The following is a 24,738-nucleotide window of genomic DNA, read 5'->3' on the forward strand; positions in this document are numbered from 1 at the left end:
ATTTCTCTCTATTTTCACAATTTGTACAAAGCAACAATTAACTGATAAATGGAGAAAATAATTAAAAAAAACGACTACAAGAGTTAAATCCTTCTTTTACATTAAAGCATGAGTCATAATAATCTCATGATGTCATATATAAAAGTCTAACAGTCTCATGGGGACATTTTATTGAGTGCTTTTAATACTTTAAGTACATTTTCTTGATTATACTTACATACTTTCACTTCAGCAACATTTTAAAAGCAGAACTGTTACTTGAGTAGTTTCACAGTGTGGTATTAGTACTTTTACTGGAGTACTGGTGTGAATACTCCTCTGGACTTTTATTTTGTAGTAGTGCTGTCAACCCCAGCTGTGCTCATCTGCGCCTCCTCTGTCCTCTGAAGCTCAGTCTGTCTCACTCCGGTCCATCGCTGCTGTTGTGTCCACAACCATGACGTCGCCTGGACGTGTTAATTTACTGAATTATATCTGAATGATTTTATTAATTGATCTCTTTGTCCCGCTCGGAAATTAAGAGGCAGAACCGACCGAGGACGGACTCTCCTCCTCCTCCTCCTCCGGCTGCAGCGTTTCAACGATCCGCACTTCAACACTGAAAAAGTGAGTATATGATGGATCAGTTTACAGACTACAGGATAAATACTCACTCTGTATGTGGTGTTAATTACATCTTCACTGTGTATTTGTTAAGTAGAGAGGGAGACAAGGAAACAACATCTTTTACTTCAGTGAAAGAAGCATTAAAATACTCTGTTACAAGTACAAATCCTGCATTCATTGCTTAAAAATGGTTTAAAATGGTAAAAAATACTCATTCTGCAGAGACACACATTCAGAATAATATATATTTATCATATCATTGTATTATAATTTACTTTAATGCTGCTACTACTAAATTACGTACAATTACATATAGGTGTACACTCAAAGAAACAATCATTTGCCTTTTAATTACACATATTCCATATAATTCTGTCATATCTAATGCAGTTTAGAGTCAGACATGTTGAGTCAGAAATGCATCACCTATGTATGATACTCAAATAATAAAAACGTGTTGGTGTATAAGTCTGCATTGATTTAATATAATCAGACGAAGATATTGACTTTATTTACGTCGACTCGACATGAAATGTGACACTTTGCAATTAACCTGTGTAATCAAATTTGACGGGAGATTTACTTGATGTAATTAAAGTCAACCTTTGAAGCAAATCATTTTTTTGAGTGTCCTGTTGTGTTGATTGTGAATTTCACATGTGCCCAAGTCCAATATCTAAAAGTGCAAGCAATTAAAACAGCAGGTGACAAAACACAGGCATAGGAAAAATACAAGAAAAAGAAAAGAGTAATACAGAAAACTGAGGAAGAACGACAGAAAGACAATGGCAACAACAGGAGAGAACGCAGGATCGGGGAACAGGAAACAGATGAAACAACGAAGAAGAATGAAGGAGGAACACAGACTTATGTTGCATTCACGAGCTCCTCCGATTGTCTTCGTTCTTCCAACATCGGTTTATGTTGCGTCAAGTCGGAATGAGGGAGCAACGTGGACGATGCTCAGCAAAAAGACAAAGACAGGAAGTGGAAAGTAAAGCACGACTCATGAGGATATAACCTACAAAGAGTAGCAGAAAATGAGTAACGTGAAAGTACCACAAACTTTACTTAAGTAGGGTACTTGAGAAAATGTTATGTAACATGTTTCTTCCTCTCCCCTCTTCCTCCTCCTCCAGTATTTTTTTTTTTTACATGGCTGTGTCTAAGAGTACCGGCACCCTGAGGGATCTTCAGCTGGCTCTGCAGCTGAAGATCGAGGAGCTCAGACAGAGAGACGCTCTCATCGACGAGCTGGAGCTGGAGCTGGACACTAAAGACGATCTGATCAGGCAGCTGCAGATCGAGCTGGACCGACACCGCAGCGCTTCACAGCAGGCAGTCAGCTCCGGGGAGGCGGTGAACACAGGTGAGTCAGTGCAGATACAACACCTGACAGTTTAAGATACGATATGAAGTAATTCTGCGTTGATGACTAAAAATGACTTGATCTTTGTTATAGATTAGATCCCAAATGTTTCCAACGGCGTGTTTCATTTGGTCGCCTGTTGCTTTAACTTCCAGGAAAAAGTTAGAGAATGAGGAAGGAAGTTGTGAACGCGAGGTTGACCGTGAGATCATTTGTGTTTATTCGTCCCAAACAACCGCACTACTTTACTGTCCGTTAGCTGTAAGCTAGCGAGCAACTACACAATTCAGGTCAATCACTGACTTCAGCACTCACCACAGACTCTGGTTCTCTCTCTTCTTCTTCCCCTCTCCTCTCCCTAACGTTACGATCATGAGGTAAAACACATTTCCCTTCAGCTCCAGATGACATCACAGAACATAAACAACCGACAACACCTCCGTGGATCACTGCTGCAGTCAGGTTAATAAACAGGAGTGAGGATAAATCCACTTCTCTGAGGTCAGATCAGAGCAGAATCTGATGTGACTCTGGGTGTTTATTCCTCCAGAAGTTCTGGTTCTGCACCTGACTCTCTCCTCCAGAGCTGGAAGCCTTGAGACCCCTTGGGGTAGAAAATTACATAATTTGCGTTTAATCAGACACCAAATAAGTTCAGTTGTTACATTATCTTCAGATCTATTATACTTGTCCCAAAAAGTAAAACAAAAGCTGCCTATAAACATCCAGTAAGTGTTTACTATTATATATTTATAATGCACATTACATTTTATTTTGTTTGTTTCATATCCTTCTCTTCAAAACATCTCATTTCTTTATACTTGAGAAGATAAATCAACTTGAATTTGAACTTAAACCGCCCCCAGATTGTTGCATTTCCAGGAAAAACACAGAGGATGTGACTCTAAGGCTCCCGGCTGGAAGAGACCGCAAAATATAATTATAACATGCAATTTACTCATTTAGAAGATATTCGCTTATTGAGTCACTGGCTTCAGTTTTTCTCCTCCTGACGTGCAGCTGCTGCAAGACAAAAGAGAAAACCTGTGAGAGCTGTTTTATCAGACGAAACGGCCGATATCTGCTTTAAGTGTACGTCAATAGTTTTTACGTCATTGCCTCCAAATACCACCTGTAATATGTGAGCGGAGGACGGATCCTTTGTGTACTCTTGTTTAATTCCACACAGCTGCGTGTTACTCAGTTGCAGCTTGAAGGTAAAAGAAGACTGTGGCTGAAGCTCCAGGCTCGCTGTGTGTCAACGACTGGGGTTTGTGTTGTCAGAGGACAGACAGATTGAGTGTGTTGATCTGCACATCACAAACACACACACACACACACACACACACACACACACACACACACACACACAATAGATAGAGGAGAGGAAACAAAAAAGGAAAACATGGTAAATAATGCAGCGAAAGGATTTCTGGCCAGACTCAAACCAAACCACTGGGACACCAGGACGCCTTCGGTCTGATGATGTGGGTTCTGCTGAAATGGCTTTAATTGGCTCCATTTGTCAAAATCTAGTTTTTATAGTGTGTTCATTATTTCAGTATTGTGCTTAAAGGTCCAGTGTGGAGATAATATTCTGAGACATGTTTTCATTAGTGTCCTATCATCTGAAATGAAGAATGTTTTTTGTTAACTTAGAAACCTATTATATCTACAGAGACAGCAGGTCCTGCTATGTTTCTACAGTAGTCCAGAACGGACAAACAAAACATCGGCTCTGGAGAATAGCTTTCGGTTGTCAGTGTTTCTAGCAGCCACCGTACACATATTTGATTGGCTGAGTAGCGTAACGTGAGATACCTCGAATGTAATTGGTCAATCATTGGCAAATCATCCCCCCTCAAATCACCTATTTCCTGTAACACTGTCACAATCGACGGTTTCGAAATCAATGCAGCAAAACCAGAGATATCATCTTTTTTATTCCACACATTCTTCTTCTTTGTCAAAACCTGGTGCCCACATTACCCACAATGCAACTCAACGGCTCATGTTGCCTTGAGCCTGCAGCAGGGGTGAGGGGCAGCTACAGAGGTCTGATAAACTCACGTCATTCTAACTCCACACCAACAAATTTGTGTCATTTTGAAAACTTGCTGTCCGACTTAAGTGCCGTCACTTGAGGACATTCATCAGACTTCACGCAGCTCCCTCTGAGGTTGCATCCAGATTTGGTTGCAGACTCTTGGACTTTTTGTGGGTGCGTTCCCGGGGAAGTCTGTGAACGCTGAGGGCTGTCCAAACCCACAATCAACCCAGTCATATTCCAGCAGATATGGGGAGGAACGAGGGGTTTATGGGGGGCCAGCAGCCTGTGCCTTTGGATGTGATCGACTGGTTGTGCCTGCTGAATTAATGTCCTGTTTCATGTGTCTATGAGGAGCAGCGGTTCAGCCTCCAGCAGCACCTGATGAGCCTCAGCGCACAAAGAGACAGGCCATCTCTGCAGAGCCCACGGCGCTGGACCCCTCCCAGCTCACCGATGTTACACTCACCAGCTACTGCAAGAGCAAAGAGTGAGCAGAACACACACACTAACACACACACACACTCGTGGATGAACCCTTTCTGACCTCATTGTGTTTTTGTAGGTCTAGTGAGCTTATCCAGAGGGCTCTAATGGACAACGACTTCATGAAACACCTGGAACATGGGCAGGTAATGACCGCCCTCTTATCATCATCTTTCTCGTACGTGTGATTTAAAAAAACAAACTCATTTGTTGGCTCATGTGTGCAGATTCTCACCATCATGGACTGTATGCATCCCACCAGCTTAGCCAAGGGCTGCTGTGTCATCCAGGAGGGAGACGACGGCTCCATGGTTTACGTTCTGGAGGGTAAGCCCGGTCAACGTTTCTGCAAACTGTCGGCCAGTCAGAGTCAGGTTCAAATTCTGTTTATGTCGGCTGAGATTATAAAGAATAGTTTTAGTTTACATTGGTATAAAACAGAGAAAACAAAATGCCAAAATCATAACTCATCGAAACTCATTATCTCTGGTTTAAAAAAGATGTCCGATTGAGTATTTAAGCTTATGAGAAAATGACCTTACTTCTCACTTGATTTTTTTTTACCTCTGTAAACAGCTTCCCAGTGAGTTTATGGGCTCGATCACTAGTTTCAATTCTTCTCAACACAGTAAGATGTTCATTTTGTAAATTATGCTCCCATTTAGTGTAAAATAGACGATAAAGCAGGGTACGCTTTAGGGCGAGGCTACCTCCCTAAGTCTCTACCATGACATGTCCTCCGGTTCTCAGTCAGATCTAGTCAGGACATCCTCTCCAGCTCTACCTCTTGTCAAAATATGGTCACTTCTCACTCCAAAACACCACACTCGAGGCTTCAAAATGGCAGTCCACAAACCAACGAGTGACCTGGGTAGCGTGTTCCTGACTTGCCAGCGTGTTAGTGGTTAGCTTGCCAGCCACAGTAGTTCACCGACTAGCCCTGAAAATAGTTACTTATGTACAAGAACCAAATATTTTGCAAAAATATGAGGAAGACGTTCACTGTTTCATTCTGCGGGGAACATGAACATACATCTAAATTTGTTCCAGATAAGAGGAAAGACAAGGCAACACTGCAACCACGGCCAGATAAACTATCCTCCCTGTAGACCAGAGCCTGTTCTGTCCAGTGGGACAAATGTAATTCAAGGTGAAGCGTTGAATTGGTCTGATGTGGACAGACAGGCCATTTATCTGAGCGCAGGCAGCACAAGATTGCAAAATAGCTTCTATCAGCCCGAGTAAACAGAAGCTCCATCAGAGGCATTATGTGACACGATGTAAAATGTGGAGAAAATAGCCGGAGGAGACGTACATTATGCCGGGAGCTGAGGTGATATCATGGTGAGGTCATTGTCTGGGAGATGTTTTAGTGTGTAAAGTGATATAAAACGCTGCTTACACACATCCTGCATGAATAAAAGCTTGAGTCGTGGCTTCGGCCCGGTTCAGTCATATGTTCCTGACACCTTCACTCCTCTCTCTCATCAAAGACTTAGTTGTTGTTCCCTTTCAAGGACAGCCAGTCTTTCACACACAGCGTTGCTGCGGTGCGCTGCTCCCTCGCCTCTTTAAGAGCTGTTAAAGACGCCCCTGATCAGCACGAGTCGTTCGGTTTAGTCTCTTTAAGCTCCTAATAGAAGCTAAATCCTCTCTTTTGAATTCATGGCTCTCCTTAAGGGTTCAGTTAGGATGGATTTCTTTTGATTGTGATGCCTATCGTCAGTCTGAGCATGTGTGCACTTACTGAGAAGTGAAGGAAATGAAAAAGCATTGTAATGTGGAGGCAAATGTAGCTCTAATAGTAGTTAGTCAGGTTTGTTACTTCTCTTTTTACAGTTAACCTAGTGTAGGGTATTTACCGTTAGCTAGCCATCAGCTAACATTAGATTGCTATGGCTCTTTTTCACACTTGGTAAGAGCTGTACTGTACATTTTGTTGGTAACATTTAGCTTTCCTTTTTGTATAGTGTTTTTGATCATTTTGATAATCACCTCAGTGTCTTAGATCACCGTTAGCGACATTAGCTGGCCACGCTTAGCTAACGTTCGGTTGCATAAATGGCTCTTTCTTCCACTCGATGCTTGGAAGAGCTGCCAAAAATTGAAGTAATGATATAAGCCGTCTTGCAAAAGTGAGCAGTAAAGCTCTGACCTCATTGCTCATAAAGTAGTCAGTGTTTTTCTTCGTTTTAGTAGCCAGCTAGGCTAGCTGACTGTCTAGCTCACCTCGCTAGTGAGGTCAGAAAATCAACAAAGTGCAATTTATCCTGAGGGGAACACGAATGTCTAGTTAGTTAACATGATCTTCTAAATATTAGCATGTCTTGTGAGCATGTTAACATGTTGACATCAGCTTTAGTTGACATCACTGCTTTGTCCTTTAACAGAGGGAATGGTTGAGGTGACTAAACAAGGAAAGAAACTCTGCACCATCGGTCAAGGAAAAGTATTTGGGGAGCTGGCGATCCTGTACAACTGCACTCGCACAGCAACTGTAACAGGTAAACACACGAAACACACAGTTGCTACACACTGGAAGTGGCAACCTGCTGCTCCCACCGACAAGCCCATTATTCTCGAGCAGTTTGATGTTCAGGCGTGGTGGAAATGGCTTACGATTTTGTCAGTCGGTGTCGTGGACGTGTGACCTCGAAAGTCCCAGTGAAGGCCACCACATCCATCAGTGCTGCTGGAAGTGAGATGAATTCAGACTGTGAAAGTGCTTTGATGGTGCACTACCATTTATTCATGCAGTGGCAAACTGAAGCTGTGATGAAGGTCAACCACAATCGTCATCCCTGTACAGTCTTTTTTTTTTTCTCAGTCACCTGTGGAGCGCTTTCAAAAGACTGCTGCACGCACACACACACACACACACACACACACACACACACACACACACACACAAAACATATTTTTCTTGGTTACTCCTGTCTTTTAGAAAGACGTGCTTAGTTTTTCAAAAGTGGGGCTTCATGCTGTGATATTTCAATATCAGCAGAAATCATAGAAACATCACAATATCTGAGTAAATAATACAAAAAACTATCAGCATTCTAATGAGATTTTGATTGTGTGTTATGTTGTGTGAACTGGCGCTTTAAAGGGTAAGCTGACATATGAAAATATCAATTTACCATTTATTTAATTTACCATGGGTGTGGTTTAGATGTGACGACCAGCAAGGTTAGCATAGGAGAGTATACTTCATTGACAGAAGAACCATTGAAGGCTTTTCTCAATGGAAAACATGATTTTGGTTTTCTCCTGTCTGGTAAGAGTTTGATTTACCAATGGGACCCAGATGGTTCTGTATAAAACACCATCTGGCGCGTAAGGTTAATGATGTGTGGGAGGTGAAAGAGAAACAGGGGAGTGATTTTGGACGCAGCTTATGGTTTGATTATTATAGCCAGTTCCATTTTGGATCTGTTTTACTATTGGTAAGATGCTAGGATTTCCATTGCATGCACATCACAACGCTGCTATTTGAATCATCTGCCCCCTCAAGTGGTTGCCAGGTTGTGCACTAGCTAACGTTGCTAAAACTAGTAGGAAAACTTTAACGTCGCTAACACTGGCTAGGTAACTTCAACGTTGCTAACACTAGCTAGCACTAATGCTTGCTAGCTAACATTAACATTGCTAACCCTAGTCAGCTTATGATAGTGTTGCTAACACCAGTTTACACTAATGTTGCTAATGCTAGCTAGCTAATATTAAGTCTGCACAATATGCTGGGCGTGTACTTTAGAACTTTTTTACATGTTTTTCCACAAACTGGCAACCACCAAGACTCTTGATCTCTAACGAAGTACAAATACCACGTGCTACCAGCGGTGTTACTCTACTGGCTCACATACTTGTTTGATATCATGCATTCACAATCATAATAATGTTTTTAAGGAGAAGACATACTTTTATTCTGCACCTTTCTACAAGCTCTGTAGAGGTTTTATTTAAAAAAAAAAAAAAAAAGATCTGTCTACATAACAGTGTTGTCAATATGAACTTTAAGAAGAGCCGACGGTTGTCGAGTAGTTGCCAGGCAACCAGCAGAGAGTCCAGGAAGCTTATTGGTCGCAGCCAAGAAAGTCCTGCACAGAACCCACGTAAAATGGCGAATTATCGTTTTTTTTGCACAGTTTTTCTTCCTGTTACACAACCATGATATAACGTGTTAATCACTGAGCTTTAAAGGCGCTGCTAGATAGATTTTGTTACCTTTGTGCAGAGCATACTCGCTGTTACCCTTAGGCCAACCGGCTGCAGCTTCATATTCACCGTACTGACACGGGAGTGGTATCAACTTCTCATCAAAGTCTCGGCAAGAAAATGAATAATTGTATTTCTTTTAACAGTCAAGTGTTGTTTTATATGACGGGCTTATCCGGGGGCCCCAAATCTCATTGAATACAGTAGATGAATTAATGTCTACGAGTTCAAGATAAGTCATCTAGTCGCCATAAAGAAAATATGATGAATTTTTATGCATCTTAAAGGAGAAAACTCTCTACTGATGAGCTTTCTTGATGTCTTTGACTTCCACTTTTCATTCTGTCTCCTTCACCTCGCTTGTTGATGTTATTACACTCAGCTCGTCGTCGCTTTGCGAGTTAAATCCCTTTATTTTCCTGGCTGACGGTCGCGCGTTAGATGATGGATTGGCTTTAAATGTGGTGTCAGTCTGTTTTCTGTTTGTGTGTTTATCTGTGTGTGCATCACTTGGATGTGCTGGAGGGATGCCTAGACGCTGACTTATAAAACGATGTGTTTTTGGCAAGAATTTGTTTACAGCACTCTTTATCTTGGCTGTGTGAGGTATCAAAAAAAAAAAAATCAGACAGCTCTTTAAACCCCATTTATCTTTAAGTGAGGCGCTGACTTCACTTTTTGTCTTCTCTGTTTCCATCAGCGTCCTTGTGTTGTTCAATGTCATTCAAGTGAGTGAAAGAGAGAGAAAGCACATTTATTATCACCAAAGAAATCAGCCACCAGGCTCTCAATCACATGTCTGAGCAGATAGAAAGTTTATCTGTAGTTAACTTTAATCTTCGACTGGACAGAAGCAGCCTTTTCGGTGTATTTTCTGACACGACTTTAATCAGCGTTGTTTCCAGTAGAAGCAGACAGCTGTTTTTCGTACCACACAGCAGACAGACGCAGATAAAACCTAGCTGTGGAGCGTTTAGCAGCTAAAGAGCCAGATCTTTCCCTGCCAGACGGGTGGTGGAGACCAAAAACAGAGCTAAAATAGAGTGAATATTGGACTTGCATTCATTTGGAGGACACAAACATGACTGAATGAATCATGTTGCTCCTTAATTACTGGATTTGTTATGAGGCAACTGTTTCTGAACAAGTCCTCTAGAGAAACTTAAAGGAATAGCACAACATTTTAGGAAATTTACAGAAGATTGATACCACGCTCAAGCAGTGGTGGAATGTAACTAAATTTTGAAGCACTTGTACATTTCTTATTGTACTTTTTTTCTCTTTTTAGTACCTTTATTTGATTACTTTAGTTACTACTTAATGTGCAGATTGCGTGCTGCGTCAGAGACAAAGAAGCACATTTCTAAATTAATTAATTTAATCGGCAGTCAGGTAGAAAAAAAACACTGATCAGAAAAATCATTAGCTCAGAAAATCGGATCGTATTGTATTGGTGACTTCAGTAATATTTTAACATGATATCTTTTCTTTTACTTAAGTATGACTCTGAGATACTTCTTACAACACTGACTATAAGACATACCAAGCGAGTCTGAGCTGAACATATTCACTGATTTGGTTCAGAGTGAACTAACTGTCGGTCTCCTGCAGCTTAATAATAAATGTACACTAAAAGACCAATTTTCATGCTCTGAATTTGCTACTTTATTGGAAAATGTAATGATTACTTTAATATAAAAGACTAGGGGAAAAATAAAAAGGCAAAATGTAATTCTCTGTCAGTATTTAACAATAAATTCAGAACACGTGGGAGTCCTTATAAAACTGTCTTGCAGGCTGAATCTCTCCGCTGGGCTGCTAGTTTGAATCTGTGCTGAGATGAAGACATCATTAAGGGTTATTTTCTCCATCTGAAGAAAACTCCCTCCTGAGCGACTGTCGACAAATTGATGGAGCGCTCCTTTAAATTGTAAAATGAAGCCGAGGCTGTAGGATGAGCAGTATGAACAGCACTGTGGGTGAAGAGCTCCATACTGTAGTGCGTTCATACAGATTATGGTAATGAAAATAGTGGAGGATGAGGCAGAGTGTGGGGGTTTAGAGAGGGCCAGGAGTGACGGGTATACATGTAAATAAACATGATGGATGTTCAGTATAGAAGAGACGATGATGCCTGAGAAACATGGAGGAAATTGAAAAGTGTCACCTGCGCTGCTGGATTTAAACACTTTCCTGTCCTTTGAGGTGAAGATTGTAAGATAATGTGTTCTGGGTCCCACTGTGACGCAGAGCAGCAGGATGTAAACAGGTTGTACAATTAAACCTTTGATGGGATTAACAGAGGGAGATAACCACTGATGTTTACGTGTGTTTTTCAGTTTTAATTTCACTCTAAGACGATCATTGTGAGGACATTTCCGCAGTGTGAGGCCGGTTCTCACTACTTCAAAGGAGAGTTTGAAGGTTAAGACTTGGTTTTAGGCCGAGTAAACATACCTACATACATCTCATGACCATTAATGCACACCGGGCATGCCAACAGAAGGCATGATCAATTATTTGTGACTAATGTATTTTTTCCTGAACAATTACCTTTTTAAAAAATCTTAAAATTACTTCCCTGAAAAAAATCCAGAATCTATAAATATGCACATCAGTTTCAATTAATAATTAACAATTAGACACAAAATGTCTCCTATATCGTCACGTACGCAACATCACATACGTAACGCCATGTAACTATTCTTACTGTGTTTTCTGCAACAAACATACCTCCATGCAGATAGAAAGACGTAGCCTAAAACAAAATATCAAAAGAACTTCAATTTCTACTCTTGCACATAATATACAAATTTAGTTTCAATGACCCATTTCTATTTATGTCTATTTTTAAATACTTTTCATGATTTTTTATTAGAACTCTGGTCATTGGAGACAAGATAAAGTTTACTTTTACCCTTTTCTCTCTCTTTCTCTGTGTGTCTGTAGCCCTGACGGACATCAAGCTCTGGGCGATCGACCGTCAGGGTTTCCAGACCATCATGATGAGGACCGGTCTCATCAAACTTTCCCAGTACACAGACTTCCTCCGCAGGTACAGCTCACTCACATGCTCCCCACTTCGCTGTTTTTAGCTCTCACCACATGACGGTGACTCACATCTCTCACTCTAAACTCTCCTCCCAGCGTTCCCTCGTTTCAGTCGCTACCTGAGGACATCCTCAGCAAACTGGCTGATGTTTTGGAGGAGGTGACGATTTTCCAAACAGTTTCTCATTCTCGCTCACAGACGTACAGTATCTGTTTCTGCCATCTGTTCCTACGTCTGACAAATACAAATCTCTGGAAACATTCTGTTCAGTAATCTGAGGTATTGTGTGCACATGATTCACGTCTCTCTGCTCTCCCGCAGACTCATTACAGCGACAGTGATTACATTATCCGTCAGGGCGCCACCGGAGACACATTCTTCATCATCAGTGAAGGACAGGTGAGGAAGAGGGATGACAATGGGTGAACAGAGAGCAATTAACAAGAGAGGGAAAAGGGGATGGTTTCAAGGCTTCAGTTTGGCCGAGTTGGTCCCGGGTCCATTGTCAAACAGGGTCATTGTGGTACTGTAGCTCTTAACTGCTGTACGGTTCAATGACAAACCATAAAAGAGGCTGTGATCTGTGATGTCTACAGGTGAAAATCTCCCAGCAGAACTCAGCCAGTGACGAGCAGGTGCCTGTGAAGACTCTGTCTAAAGGGGACTGGTTTGGAGAGCAAGCTCTGAAAGGGTGAAACACAAACACGCACACACACAAAAATTAAAAAGTTACAAACAACTTAGGTCGCAGTCGCAGGACATCACCGCAACCCGCTTGGCGGCAGGGTGGGCCTAGCTTGGCCCAACTACGAAGCAGGTCCATCATGGGCACAGCTCAGCTCTGCACTGTAAAACTGGTGATGGAAAAGCAAATGGAAAAACGCTAGAGCTGTCCACTTGGATGTTAATACCAGGTCTGATGAGGGCCTCTGTATACAGTTTTGCCACCTGCCTCAAGTTCCCCCTCCTCCCACTCGTTAACGGAGGAGGTACAGACCGATTGTTCCATGCCTCAAAACTTGAAAAGACGCTGTCAAAAAGGAAAAAATCCTGTCAAAGTGGCTTTACTCTTTGTTCTCACTTCACTTAGTTCCACCTCAAGTCAGACATATTATGAGGACTCCCTGTTTCAGGCAAGTGTTTAGTCCCTCGAGGCTTTCGTGATGAAGTGAATGGATTCCTGGAAATCTTTGATCTGATTTGGACGTTAAGATCCTCTGCTGAACACTGCAAAAATCAGTCCAACAACAATACACAAACTTATGTCTTATTTCTTTGTCTCTTTTGCAGAGAGGACGTTCGCACAGCCAGTGCCACCGCTGTGGGAGATGTCACATGCCTGGTTATTGATAGAGAGTCAGTGAGGATCTTTGTTAACCGTGAACATCAGTTTTTATACGCTTGGGCAGTCTGTTGCTCACTTTGCTCTCCTCTTTAAAGACATCTTTGTGTTCTGCTGCTCATTTACACATATTTCAGGTCTTTCAAACAACTGATTGGAGGACTGGACGATGTCAACAACAAGCAGTATGACAGCGATGAGGTCAAAGCAAAGTGAGTTCATCGTTATATTTTGGGAAAGTGTCCTTGTGCATGTAGAGGTTTATGTAACAGCTGCTGTTGAAGGTCAGATGAACATTATGACAACACTTCTAGAGTCGATATTTTTGTACTAATTTTCCACTGAATAAAAGCCTGAGTTAATGGAAATCTTACAAGGTTGCACCCATTAATATTCCTCTTAACATCGCCAACACGACTCAAGACTGAACTGACTGACTGAGTGTTGGTTCAGGCGAGCACTGAAGTTGTGCTTGTATTTTCGGTTTCATTCATGCCTCACGATCACAGGATCATTCATCAGCAGGTCAGCTGATATTCAGAAATTTGGAACATGAAAGCACGTATATCAAGCAGCGACAAGTCCGAATATAAACAGATTAAAGTCACAATAACCTCATATAATGACCTCATATGAAGCCAATAAAAGATAAAAGCACAAAATATATAGAGTGCATACAAAAATACTAGAACAGTACTCAAACAAGCACAATTTAAATATGTAATGACAATAAAGTTAACCGTAAACAATATAAGTGACTTATTTGTCACCCAAGAAAAAACTCCCCAGACTCCCTTATAAATCTGTGCAATTTTGTGAGTTAGGCGTTTGGAGAAATTTTATAAACGTTGTGAGAATCTGTCTACGACAAATTCTTAATTATTTGGGCCTTCTTGTAAATTCGGCAAAGGTTATACATGAAGATATTTCTTTCTTTGTGTAAAAAACAACCTGTCAAAACAAACAAATAAGATGCAAATATAGGAGATGTTCTCATAAGACAGATAGAATGACCAATAAAAGGTAAAAGTGCAAAATATAAGGAAATACATATGGAAATACTAGAACAGTCCTGAAACAAACAGAATTTAAATATATAATGACAATATAGGTAACAGTGACCCATATAGTCTACTTCTGTGTCGCCTATGAAAAAAGTCCACAGACTCCCTTAAAAAATGCACAAATTTATGAGGTGTTGAGTTCAGAGAAGCTTTATAAACGTTGTGTGAATCTGTCTACAACAAATTCTTAATTATTTGGGCCTTCTTGTAAATTCAGCAAAGGATATACACGAAGATATTTCTTTCTTTGTGTAAAAAACAACCTGTCAAAACAAACAGAGAAGATGAGATGTTCTCATAAAGCAGACAGAATGGCCAATAAAAGGTTTGGCAATATTTGTGGAAAGGCATATAAAAATACTGGCAAAGTACTAAAACAAGCATGATTTAAATATGTAATAGCAATAAAGTTAACAGTAACCAATATAGGCTACTTCTTTGTTGCCTGAGATAAAAGTCCCCAGACTCCCTTTGAAAATGAAACAATTTTGTGAGTTAGGCGTTAGGAGGAAATTCATAAATGTTGTGAAACGCCGTCTGTGACAAATTCTTAATTACTTGGGCCTTCTTGTAAATTCGGCAAAGGTTATACAAAGGTTATACATGCCGTTATGCGTCTTCCTTCACAATGGATGGAAACAAGCATTAATTACATTTGCTTTTGCTGATTTTCTGTAAATTTGGTTACATTTTGAGGTACATATATTTGGAAGGAAACTTGACTCATGATTTTCCTGTCCTGTACAACAGGGACATCTTCTGGCTTTAGAAAAGAGACTAATTTAACTTCTTTCTCCTCCTTACTGTGTCCTCCTGTGTTCCCTGTAGACTGCAGGCAGAGGCAGATTTCTTCTCCAGCGTGTCACTTAATGATATCAATATAATCTGCACTCTGGGGATGGGAGGCTTCAGTCGAGTGGAGCTGGTGACTATACGAAGATGCTCTGTAGCAGCTGATAATGTAAAGACAGATGCTCTTTGTGTCTGTACTGAATGCACACTGTACATTTGTGTTTTCAGGTGCAGTTAAAGAATGACGCCAATCGATCGTTCGCCCTCAAAGTGTTAAAGAAACGTCACATTATGGACACCAGCCAGCAGGGCCACATCCTGTCAGAGCGCCGCATCATGATGGAGGCTCACAGTCCGTTCATCATCAGGTCAGACGGCGTTTTTGAGATTTTAGCCTTTCTCTTACATAAAACTATTCCTTTAGTCTAACGTCTGTCTTCCTGCAGGTTGTATCGGACTTTCAGAGACACCAAATATCTCTACATGCTGTTGGAGGTTTGCCTCGGAGGAGAACTGTGGACGCTGCTGCGAGACAGGTGTGTGATTGTGTGTTTGTGTCTGTGTTTTTGACTCTAAAAGAACAAGACGTCCTTAGTGTCAGTCCTTTTACCTTTCAGGGGTTCATTTGATGACGGCACCACTCGGTTTTACACTGGCTGTGTCATTGAGGCTCTGGCTTTCCTGCACTCCAGAGGAATCATCTACAGAGACCTCAAACCCGAGAACATCATACTGGACAGCCGAGGATACGCCAAGCTGGTGCGGACATGTTTCAAACAATGTGGATCATGTTTCTCTCAGAAAATATTCATGACGTGTGTTTCTTTCTTCCAGGTGGACTTTGGCTTTGCTAAGAAGGTGGGTCTGGGGAAGAAGACATGGACATTTTGTGGGACTCCTGAGTACGTCGCCCCGGAGATCATCCTGAACAAAGGCCACGACAGTTCAGCTGACTGCTGGTCTCTGGGAATACTGGTCTTTGAGCTGCTCAGTGGCAGGTACAACAGATATTAAAAGCAAATCTTTGGCCCACATGAGCCAGCTCGCAGGATCGCTTGTGTTTGACAATGTGCAGGAAAATGTCCCCTGTGACTATTAATCTATTATGTGATATCATTAGGTAATAATGACTCATGCATTAATGAGTAGTTGGATGAGGTGGAGCTCATTTTGAACCATGTCTTCCTCTCCAAACTCCAGTCCTCCATTTTCAGGCTCTGATCCCATGAAGACCTACAACATAATCCTGAGAGGCATCGACATGATCGAGTTTCCCAAGAAGATCACCAAGAGTGCAGCCAACCTCATCAAACGACTCTGCAGGTTTTCAATCCACCTGAAGTGTCCAGATAAAGTGCGACAGGGTGCTGTTTGTCCTCGTAATCATTTGTATCATCTGTGTTTTCTAAGGGACAACCCTTCAGAGAGGCTGGGAAATCAGAAAAATGGAGTGAAAGATATACAGAAACACAAGTGAGACCGTTAAGATGCTTTTCATGAGATTTCGCTCTTCTGTAGAAGATGAGACTGTAGTCATGGAAACATGTCCTTGTCCTTCAGGTGGTTTGAGGGCTTCAACTGGGATGGCCTCCGCCAGGGAACCATAGACTCTCCATTCACACCCACGGTGGGTATCCTTCAGCGTCTCTACGACTGACGGTATACAGATGACAGTATTAACATCCCGTGTTCCTCCATCAGGTGGAGGGGCCGCTGGACAACAGCAACTTTGACTTTTTCCCAGAGGACGCTGAAGACCCTCCTGTTGATGAAGAGTCTGGTTGGGACCTCGAGTTTTAGCAGGAGGTGATCATCGTCTTCGAGCTGACTGAACAAAGAAAACAGTGAGAACAGGATTCGTCAGAAAGAGGGAGTGAATCCACAACAGAAAGAGTTCAAGCATTTTATTTCTTACCAATGTTTGCACCAAAACTCAGAGAACAAAGACGTGAAAAGCCGAGAACAAACAGACGACATTAACAGTGAATAAAGTGAATGATCACAATGACAGAGGATTACGGCCACTGTTCAAGAATAAAGTCAAAATATTTAATGCAAAAAGTCAAAATATTACAAGAACAAGTGTTACTGTTTCAAAATAGTCATAATTTACAAGAAAAAAATGTTATATGTTGAGAATAATCATAACAGATTCAGAATAAAGTCATACTACTCTGAGGTAAGAGTAATAAGTCCAGAATAAAGTTAGAATTCAGTGTTATCGTCTCAAGAATTAAGTAATTTTACAAAAAAATCTGAGAATCTGAAACTTGTTTGAAATAAGGTTCTACTTTGAGAGAAAATGTTCTATTATCTAAGGAATAAAGTTGTAATTTTTGTGAAAAATCATGATATTTAGAGAATTAATTCACACTTTTTTTAGATAAAGTCAGAATACCTTGAGAATGAAGTTGTACATTTTATAAAAAAATTATCATTTCGAGGGAAATAACTAATTTTACAAGAAAAATACTCTTTGATATGTTCTCTTTAAAGACTTTTGTTTTTATATTTTGACTGTGTCTTGAAATATTTTTCTGGCCCTGCTAGTATGCAGATTTGTCAGGCTCATTATTTTCAAACCAAGTACAATAAAACCTCGAGCCACTATTTATTTTCAATTTAACACAAAGTTATGACGTTTAACATTTTCCCAGATGGCTTTTTACGAGCTTTTAGTGTCCATCCAATCCAAAGAAGAGCGGTTTAATTGCAGCTTTAATTTGAAAGTGAAAGGCTCACAGCGTTGCTTCTTCTTCTGTCCTTGTTGCCGATATTATGATACTTCTCACCAAAATTTATCAGAATCTGACAGATTCTGTGATTGTGGTCGGTCGAAGCTTTTTCTCATGATTAATATATTTATGTATTGTGATGTGTTTGAGGTGCCTTAAAGAAATATCAACACAGAACCATTTCTTTTTTCTGAGTAAGACGAAAATGATCAACATCAGTTCAGAACATTATGCTGCCTTCAGGTACAAGGTCCGCTGGGATATAATACGTCAAGGTTGATTCAGTATGAGCAGTAGAACCACAGGGGTAAATATGACAGGAACAGCTGGGCTTCTCTAATCCCCAAGTAACTGAGATGTGGCATGTATGAGCAGAGAGAAGAAGAATCAGGTCAGGGATTGACAGGAAACAGATACGTTCTGTACTTTCCAATTATATTTTCAATTTAAAGCCGTCACTCATGACACCTTTGCCTTCTGTCCGCAGTGATTGTGTCTAATGTGTCTGGAAGTGTCCGTTTGCTAAATCCGTCCTCGAACTGTGATTGTCCGATCAAGTTTTAAAGGAACAATTGACCTAAAAAAAAAAGAAAATTCACGTCGATGGAAAATCAGGTGACGTTTCGTAGTCCAACGAACATTTCTGGAGCTTCACAGCAACACAGTGTTTGCAGCGTTCTCTAAAACAACTGAAGTAGAATGTAAAAACTTTTTTTTTTAAAACTAACTAACTAGCGGTGCCCTGCATTTTGAACAATGCAGCTCTTTCATATCTGCATGGATCAGGAAGACTTTTTTGTTATTCATTTAGCTTTAGCCTCAGTCTTTTAGATCATATTAAGATATGTTTGGTCTTGTTTTAGAACAATCCGACTGGGAACATTAAAAGAACATTAAAAGTCAGACAGTGTTTTCAACCAATAAATGGAGATAACATTAGCTTACGTAGCTAGAAAGATCTGATCAAACCAAGTGCTGTCATTTAAGCAAAATCTGTGGTTGGCAGGAAGACTTTTTCCCGTAAGCTTACATAGTGAAAGAAGCGTCCGTAAAATGGTGGATACATTTTTGTTGAGCTTCACAACCCCGAGAAACGACTTGTTTGACTATTATAATTTGAACCATTAGGTAAAATTGGGAAAGTCTAGAAGAGCCGCTGGATTAAATTATTTTATTGTTATTCAAGTTAGCCTTGAAAGGAAAGGAAAGGAAAGGAAAGGAAAGGAAAGGAAAGGAAAGGAAAGGAAAGGAAAGGAAAGCGTTAAGTTAGCCAGCTCAGTTGGCGGAAGATCTCTAGTCCAACACTGTGTCCAGATTTAGTGTAACGTCCTTGTCGGCGGCTGAGAGAAATGAGAAGGTCTATTTTTTCTTGTCACGTTACAATCCACTCACACATGATCCTCTAACACACTATAAAAGTGTCCCTATTCTAAAAATATTCATTCATATTCACAGTCATTTTTTTCCTCTACTCCTTCATACCAAATGTCCCAACAAAGATTTATCAAAAAAGTTTGATTAAAACCTCCAGCAGACTTTTAGAAAAGGGAGAATAGGCTTGTTCAAATTCTGTCTGTGTGCATTCTGGTTTATTTCCGCAGTGTTTTTATTGTTGTTGACAGTTAAAAAAAAAAAAGTATTTTTGCACGGAAACCGCAGAAGACTCAAGCTCCATGTTGGCTTTCCATTTTTAGATGATTTTCTGACTGACTGTTTCCTTTTGCTTCCCACATTCCTGCTTTTATAGTTTGTGTCTCTGTGTTGTTCACTTCCGTTTGGATGTGGTTTAAATGTCTATTTATACTTTTGTGCGGTATTTTACTGAAAAACATCAGAAAAGTAACGACAATAACATGGCCTTGGATGTGGTTTTGTGTAAGTGACTGAATGTCGTGTTCACGAGGACTTTTACTGTGTTTGGTTTGAATCAGGGAATTCATTAAAGCTTAAATCAACACATACCTGCAAATAAATGGAGTCAGCCCACTTTTATTTTCCCCACATGACTCTGGTTTGGGGAGCTGAGTGCGTGCTGGAGGGGCAGTTAATGAAAACTTAAAGCGTGAGCATTGGGAGATGTTTATCAGCCTGTTGACCTCCGGGCTAACGAAGTCATGTGAGGTTCACTGGTTCCTGTTGTGAAGCAGGCCGTGATGGAAACGCAGCCGCCTCCACTAACGACTTTCTCACTATTTACTGATAACTGACGCACAGATAAGACACACAGATTTTTCCACATTTCCTACAACAACACAGCTAGCTGGTTTTCAACCAACCGGAGATAACGTTAGCTTGACTGGCTAACACTCAATCATGGGACATAAAAACCCAACAAAGTCTTTGTTGTTATATAATTAACCTTCAATTCTTAAAAGGAAAGTTTGACATTTTGGGAAACATGTAACTGTTTCTATAATTGTTGACAATTTCATTAACTAAAATCTCCTTATATCTGCTTCACATGAACACAAAGTGTGTTTTAAAACATGTAATAATTGTTATTATCTGTGTTTTTCTATTATTTGAAATATTTCTCTTTCATTTCTAGTTGTCATCATTGTCATCAGTGTTTTCCTGCAATTCTTCCTGTGTTTGTTTATTTATAACATTTTTATTTCTATATTTTTTATAAATGAATGTATGTATGTTGCTTTTATGTCTTTGATCAACATATGATGCTGCTCATTATCATCATTGTGCAAATCTGATTTCCTTCAGGTGATCATAATAAATGAAGTTCAGATTGAAAACTGGCTCAGTGTGTTGCTTGTTTGTTTGTTTGTTTGTTTGTTTGTTTGTTTGTTGGTAAACCAATAAGAAGTTTTGAATATGTTTAATTTGATATTGCACAAAATGGGACTGTTGGTCCTTGGCAGTCGTATGCACTCTACTGAGAGTAGATGTTTGTTTTATAAGCATCCAAAACCAAAATAATAAATCTAAGTTATCTTGGATAACAATATGCTCTTATAAAGAAAAAAAAACAAAAAAAGCTCTCTGACACCACAGATGTTTTTTAATTAACAAAGAAAGTAATCAGTTTGATTTAAATAGTGTCACTTCATTTCATAATTATAACTTTTTTTAACACCTAATTTGACTTTTTATCTCACAGTTATGAATTTCCATCTCATATTAAGACTTTTTTGGTGCACAATTACACATTTTTATCCCATAATTACAACTTTTTATCATAGAATTATGACTTTTTAAATCATAATTATGACTTTTAGGCTCATGCTCATGATTTTGAATCTCATAATTTGGCTTTTTATCTCATCATTATGAATTTTTATCTCATTTTATGACTTTCTTGGCGCATAATTACACTTCAGATCATAATTTTGACGTTTTCTTTCATAATCTGACTTTTTAACTCATAGTTATGAGTTTTAATCTGATAATTTGACTTTTTATCTCATAATTACGACTTTCCATGGGAATATATATATATATATTCATATATATATATATATATATATATATATATATATATATATATATATATATATATATATATATATATATATATATATTCTTTAACTGGCATCATTGGGCTTCCATACGGTCCTGCCTCTCCTTCCCATAACTGAAACTCTGCATCAAACATCTACAGCATAATAGAAAAAACACTGACAGTGAACATTTGACTACTTTTACTTCTCATACTTGAGGTAAGTTTTGGTAATGATAGTATGACTTGTAGTTTAGTTGTTTAACTATGATGTATCAGTACTCTTTCCTCAGGATCTGAGTACTTAAGTCTAATCCTGCTGTGTTCACAGGTACTCATCAGCTGTTTCTACTCGACTGATCGACTTCACAGGAAAAACAACCGACGTGACTGGAATCAGAAACTGAAGCATCCTGTTTCCTTCTTGTGCTGCTATTTTTAGAAAGTTAAACAACAACAAAAACAAGAAAACTCAAGATAAACCAAATTATTGCACCTGTTAATAACAAAACAAACTGCAGCTGCTGAGTCTCATGTTTAAAATAACATTAAAACTTACTTTAAGGATACTTCTTATGTGATTAATTTGTGTTGTTTTTCGCTTATTCAGTTCCTAATTTTAATATTATCTACTATTTTTTATTTTTATTTTTGGAATATATTTCTCCTAGTTTGTGTTTTATGCTTCAAAAGACACAGAATCTAAAATTATCCTCTTTCCTGCTCGGAAACTGCGTGTATCTTGTGGTATGAGTGGAAATATCCAATTAACTGTGTGGGTTAATTACACTCATGAATAATCCATTAACAGCGCCCCCCCCCGCGGGAACGGCGCCCTCTGATTGGTCAGTCCCGGCCGGACACGATAGAAATACCAGGTGCGGAGGGATGTGGCAGGACAGGCAGGACCACCAGGACGACTGAAGACCCGAACCAGAGCCACCTCATCCATCCATCCTCCGCACCCCGAGACCACATCATGCTGCCCGGCTCCGCTCTGCTGCTGCTCCTCGGCCTCAGCGCCGCCGCCTGCTTCGAGATGCTCCCGGAGGAAGCTGCTCCCCGCCGGGCACGATTCTCCGCAAACAGCCCGAGTGAGTCCCGGTTCTGTTCCGAGTCCGGTGTATTGTTCCGAGTCTGGTTTATTGTTTGAGGCTGGTTTGCAGGAAAACTTCAGTTTGTTTCTCATTGTTTCTTCTTGTGGTTTGGTTTATACAAGTGCAACTGAGACGCTGTGGAGGACTGAAACTGCCAAAATCAAAAAATAATGTAGTACATAAATGGTTCAATACATTAATTATAATGCCGATAAATACAATTAAAAATGCATTTACGTATTATTTTTTATATATACATACAGCGTTGTATTTATTAATTTATTCACTTTGTGATTTTTGATTATTTACGTTCTGTGTTATTTGCCCTTTTTGCATTACTTATTTCGACGGACATTTTTATTTCTGTATTTTCTTTTTATATTTCTTTATTCATTTCTGCTTCAGAAGACAAATTATCCAACATTATTTCATATTATGTATTTAGTGATAGCTTTAAAAATGAATAATTGAACAAATAAAATGGAAAACTAAATGGCAAAGTTAAAAAAAAATGGTACAACAGTAAATAAATACAGAAGCAAATTTTATAAATTACTTTAGTTAGTTTTATAAAACAATTACTTTATTTTTTTGGTGCATTTAAAGGCATGTTAATGAATTTATTGAGCCATTTCTTTATTTCTTTTTTATTTAAGCCATTTTAGTCCATATTCAGCTTCACAAATGTGAGGAGTTGCTGTTTTTCCTTCGAATTATTTTGATAATTCTTTTAATTTAAATGGTTTTGATATTTTGACTGTTGCTTAATGAAGGTGTCACAATCAATCAATCGATTAACGGAGAAAATAATCCCCAATGTAAATATTAATCAGCTGCAGTCCCGTACTAAATACTGTGTGTGCGTCTGTTTGCAGCTGATGTGGCCAGATGTTTGAACGGAGCTGTTGCCGTGGGCTGCGGTTTCTTCTCCTGTCTGGAAAACTCGACCTGCGACACCGACGGGATGCATGAAATCTGTGAACTCTTCCTCCACACTGCTGCTACCTTCAACACAGAGGTGGGTCTGTCAGTCTGTCCGTCCATCACACCATCCACCTGTCTGTCTGTCTGCCTGTCTCACCTGTGTGTGTGTGTGTGTGTGTGTGTTGCTCTCCAGGGTAAAACCTTTGTGAAGAAAAGTCTGCACTGCATCTCTCAGGGAATCTCAGCAAAGGTTTTCCAGACTATCCGCCGCTGCAACATCTTCCAGAGGATGATCGCTGAGGTTTGTGAACTCTGACTCTCACTGACGCCGACGACGCTCCTCTCTGATCGTCACTCGCTGAGTTTTTTTTCTGTCTTGTTAAAGGTACAAGAAGAGTGTTACACCAGCCTCGACATCTGCACTGTGGCTCGAACCAATCCTGATGCCATCGGAGAGGTGGTGCAGGTGCCGACTCACTTCCCCAACAGGTCAGGACACACACCTGTCTCACACACCGCAGTCATAATAATATGCGAATATAAAGAGACTACAGCCCTGGTTGAAGCTCTGTGAGGCTGTACTTTTGACTAACACAGCTAACATCAGCATGCTAATAGTCACATGCTACTAGGTGAGGAACATATCGGCACCACAATCCATCAGGAAGACTGTGACACATTTTGTTTTTATTGCTTAACATTCCCTCTAAAGTTTAACATAAAAATAATAAATAAAAAAAAAGGTTTCAGCCCAAAATGTGGCTGTATTTATTCTTTTCCAACAAGTTCCTGCAAACTTTTCACAATAAAAGCACCGTTAAGAAGAAATAAACTAAAGGAAATACGGCAGCTTTCATGAACGAAGGCAGATTTGGGTGCAGTAGTAATAGTAGTGTACAGCCTGTCCACTGAAGCGTAAGTGCAGAGCTTCACAACTCTTATAAATGCTGTCTCGGTGGACTCAAAGTTCCCTGTTCTGCCCTGTTGTCCAGGTACTACAGCACTCTCCTGCAGGCGCTGCAGGCCTGCGACGAGCAGACGGTGGCGGCGGTGAGGGCCGGCCTCGTGGCCCGGTTAGGCCCTGACATGGAGACCTTCCTCCAGCTGGTCCAGAACAAACCCTGCGCCACCGGCTCCAGCTCCGGCGCTTTCAACAACCCGTCCAGCTGGAGGAACATGCCCGTGTTCAACATCCAGCCCGGCTTCAGAGGCCGAGACCCCACCCACCTGTTCGCCAGGAAGAGATCCGTGGACGATGTGGAGGGAGGGATTAAAGCTGAGAACTAGATAACACACAAAAACACTGTATGCACACTGAAACCTGCAGCTTTCTCCTCAGATTGTTTCACAATGATTACCTTTTATGACAAGAGCTTTAGACGGTGATTCGGGGTGATAAATATTATGTTATGATATTATTATTGTTATTATTTAGGGTGATTTGCTTAGTCCCCCTTCCCTGAGAAACATGTGTTACAGACATTTAAAAAAGAGGCCTATTATACAGTGATTATGATATTTATTTTCTTAAACAAGTTAATTTATGAGGCTG

At 40.1% G+C, this 24,738-nt stretch overlaps 2 protein-coding genes across 2 annotated transcripts; both read left to right on the plus strand.

The window, feature by feature from the left end:
- Positions 1-1,761: 1,761 nt before the first annotated feature.
- Positions 1,762-16,776, plus strand: LOC141005638 (cGMP-dependent protein kinase 1-like). Its single transcript, XM_073477558.1, has 20 exons — positions 1,762-1,975; positions 4,377-4,512; positions 4,588-4,654; positions 4,736-4,835; positions 6,899-7,012; positions 11,676-11,781; positions 11,874-11,937; positions 12,100-12,177; positions 12,375-12,469; positions 13,069-13,134; positions 13,258-13,332; positions 15,013-15,109; positions 15,205-15,344; positions 15,423-15,512; positions 15,594-15,735; positions 15,811-15,974; positions 16,177-16,299; positions 16,387-16,449; positions 16,537-16,603; positions 16,678-16,776. The coding sequence occupies exons 1-20, from the start codon at positions 1,762-1,764 to the stop codon at positions 16,774-16,776; spliced, it is 2,100 nt and encodes a 699-aa protein (XP_073333659.1).
- A 1,011-nt stretch (positions 16,777-17,787) lies between these two features.
- Positions 17,788-24,473, plus strand: LOC141006195 (stanniocalcin-like). Its single transcript, XM_073478342.1, has 6 exons — positions 17,788-17,799; positions 22,142-22,259; positions 23,138-23,280; positions 23,380-23,487; positions 23,572-23,675; positions 24,179-24,473. The coding sequence occupies exons 2-6, from the start codon at positions 22,145-22,147 to the stop codon at positions 24,471-24,473; spliced, it is 765 nt and encodes a 254-aa protein (XP_073334443.1). The 5' UTR covers positions 17,788-17,799; positions 22,142-22,144.
- Positions 24,474-24,738: the final 265 nt, after the last annotated feature.

The sequence above is a fragment of the Pagrus major genome, chromosome 12, assembly GCF_040436345.1.
Source record: "Pagrus major chromosome 12, Pma_NU_1.0".
Lineage (NCBI taxonomy): Eukaryota > Metazoa > Chordata > Actinopteri > Spariformes > Sparidae > Pagrus > Pagrus major.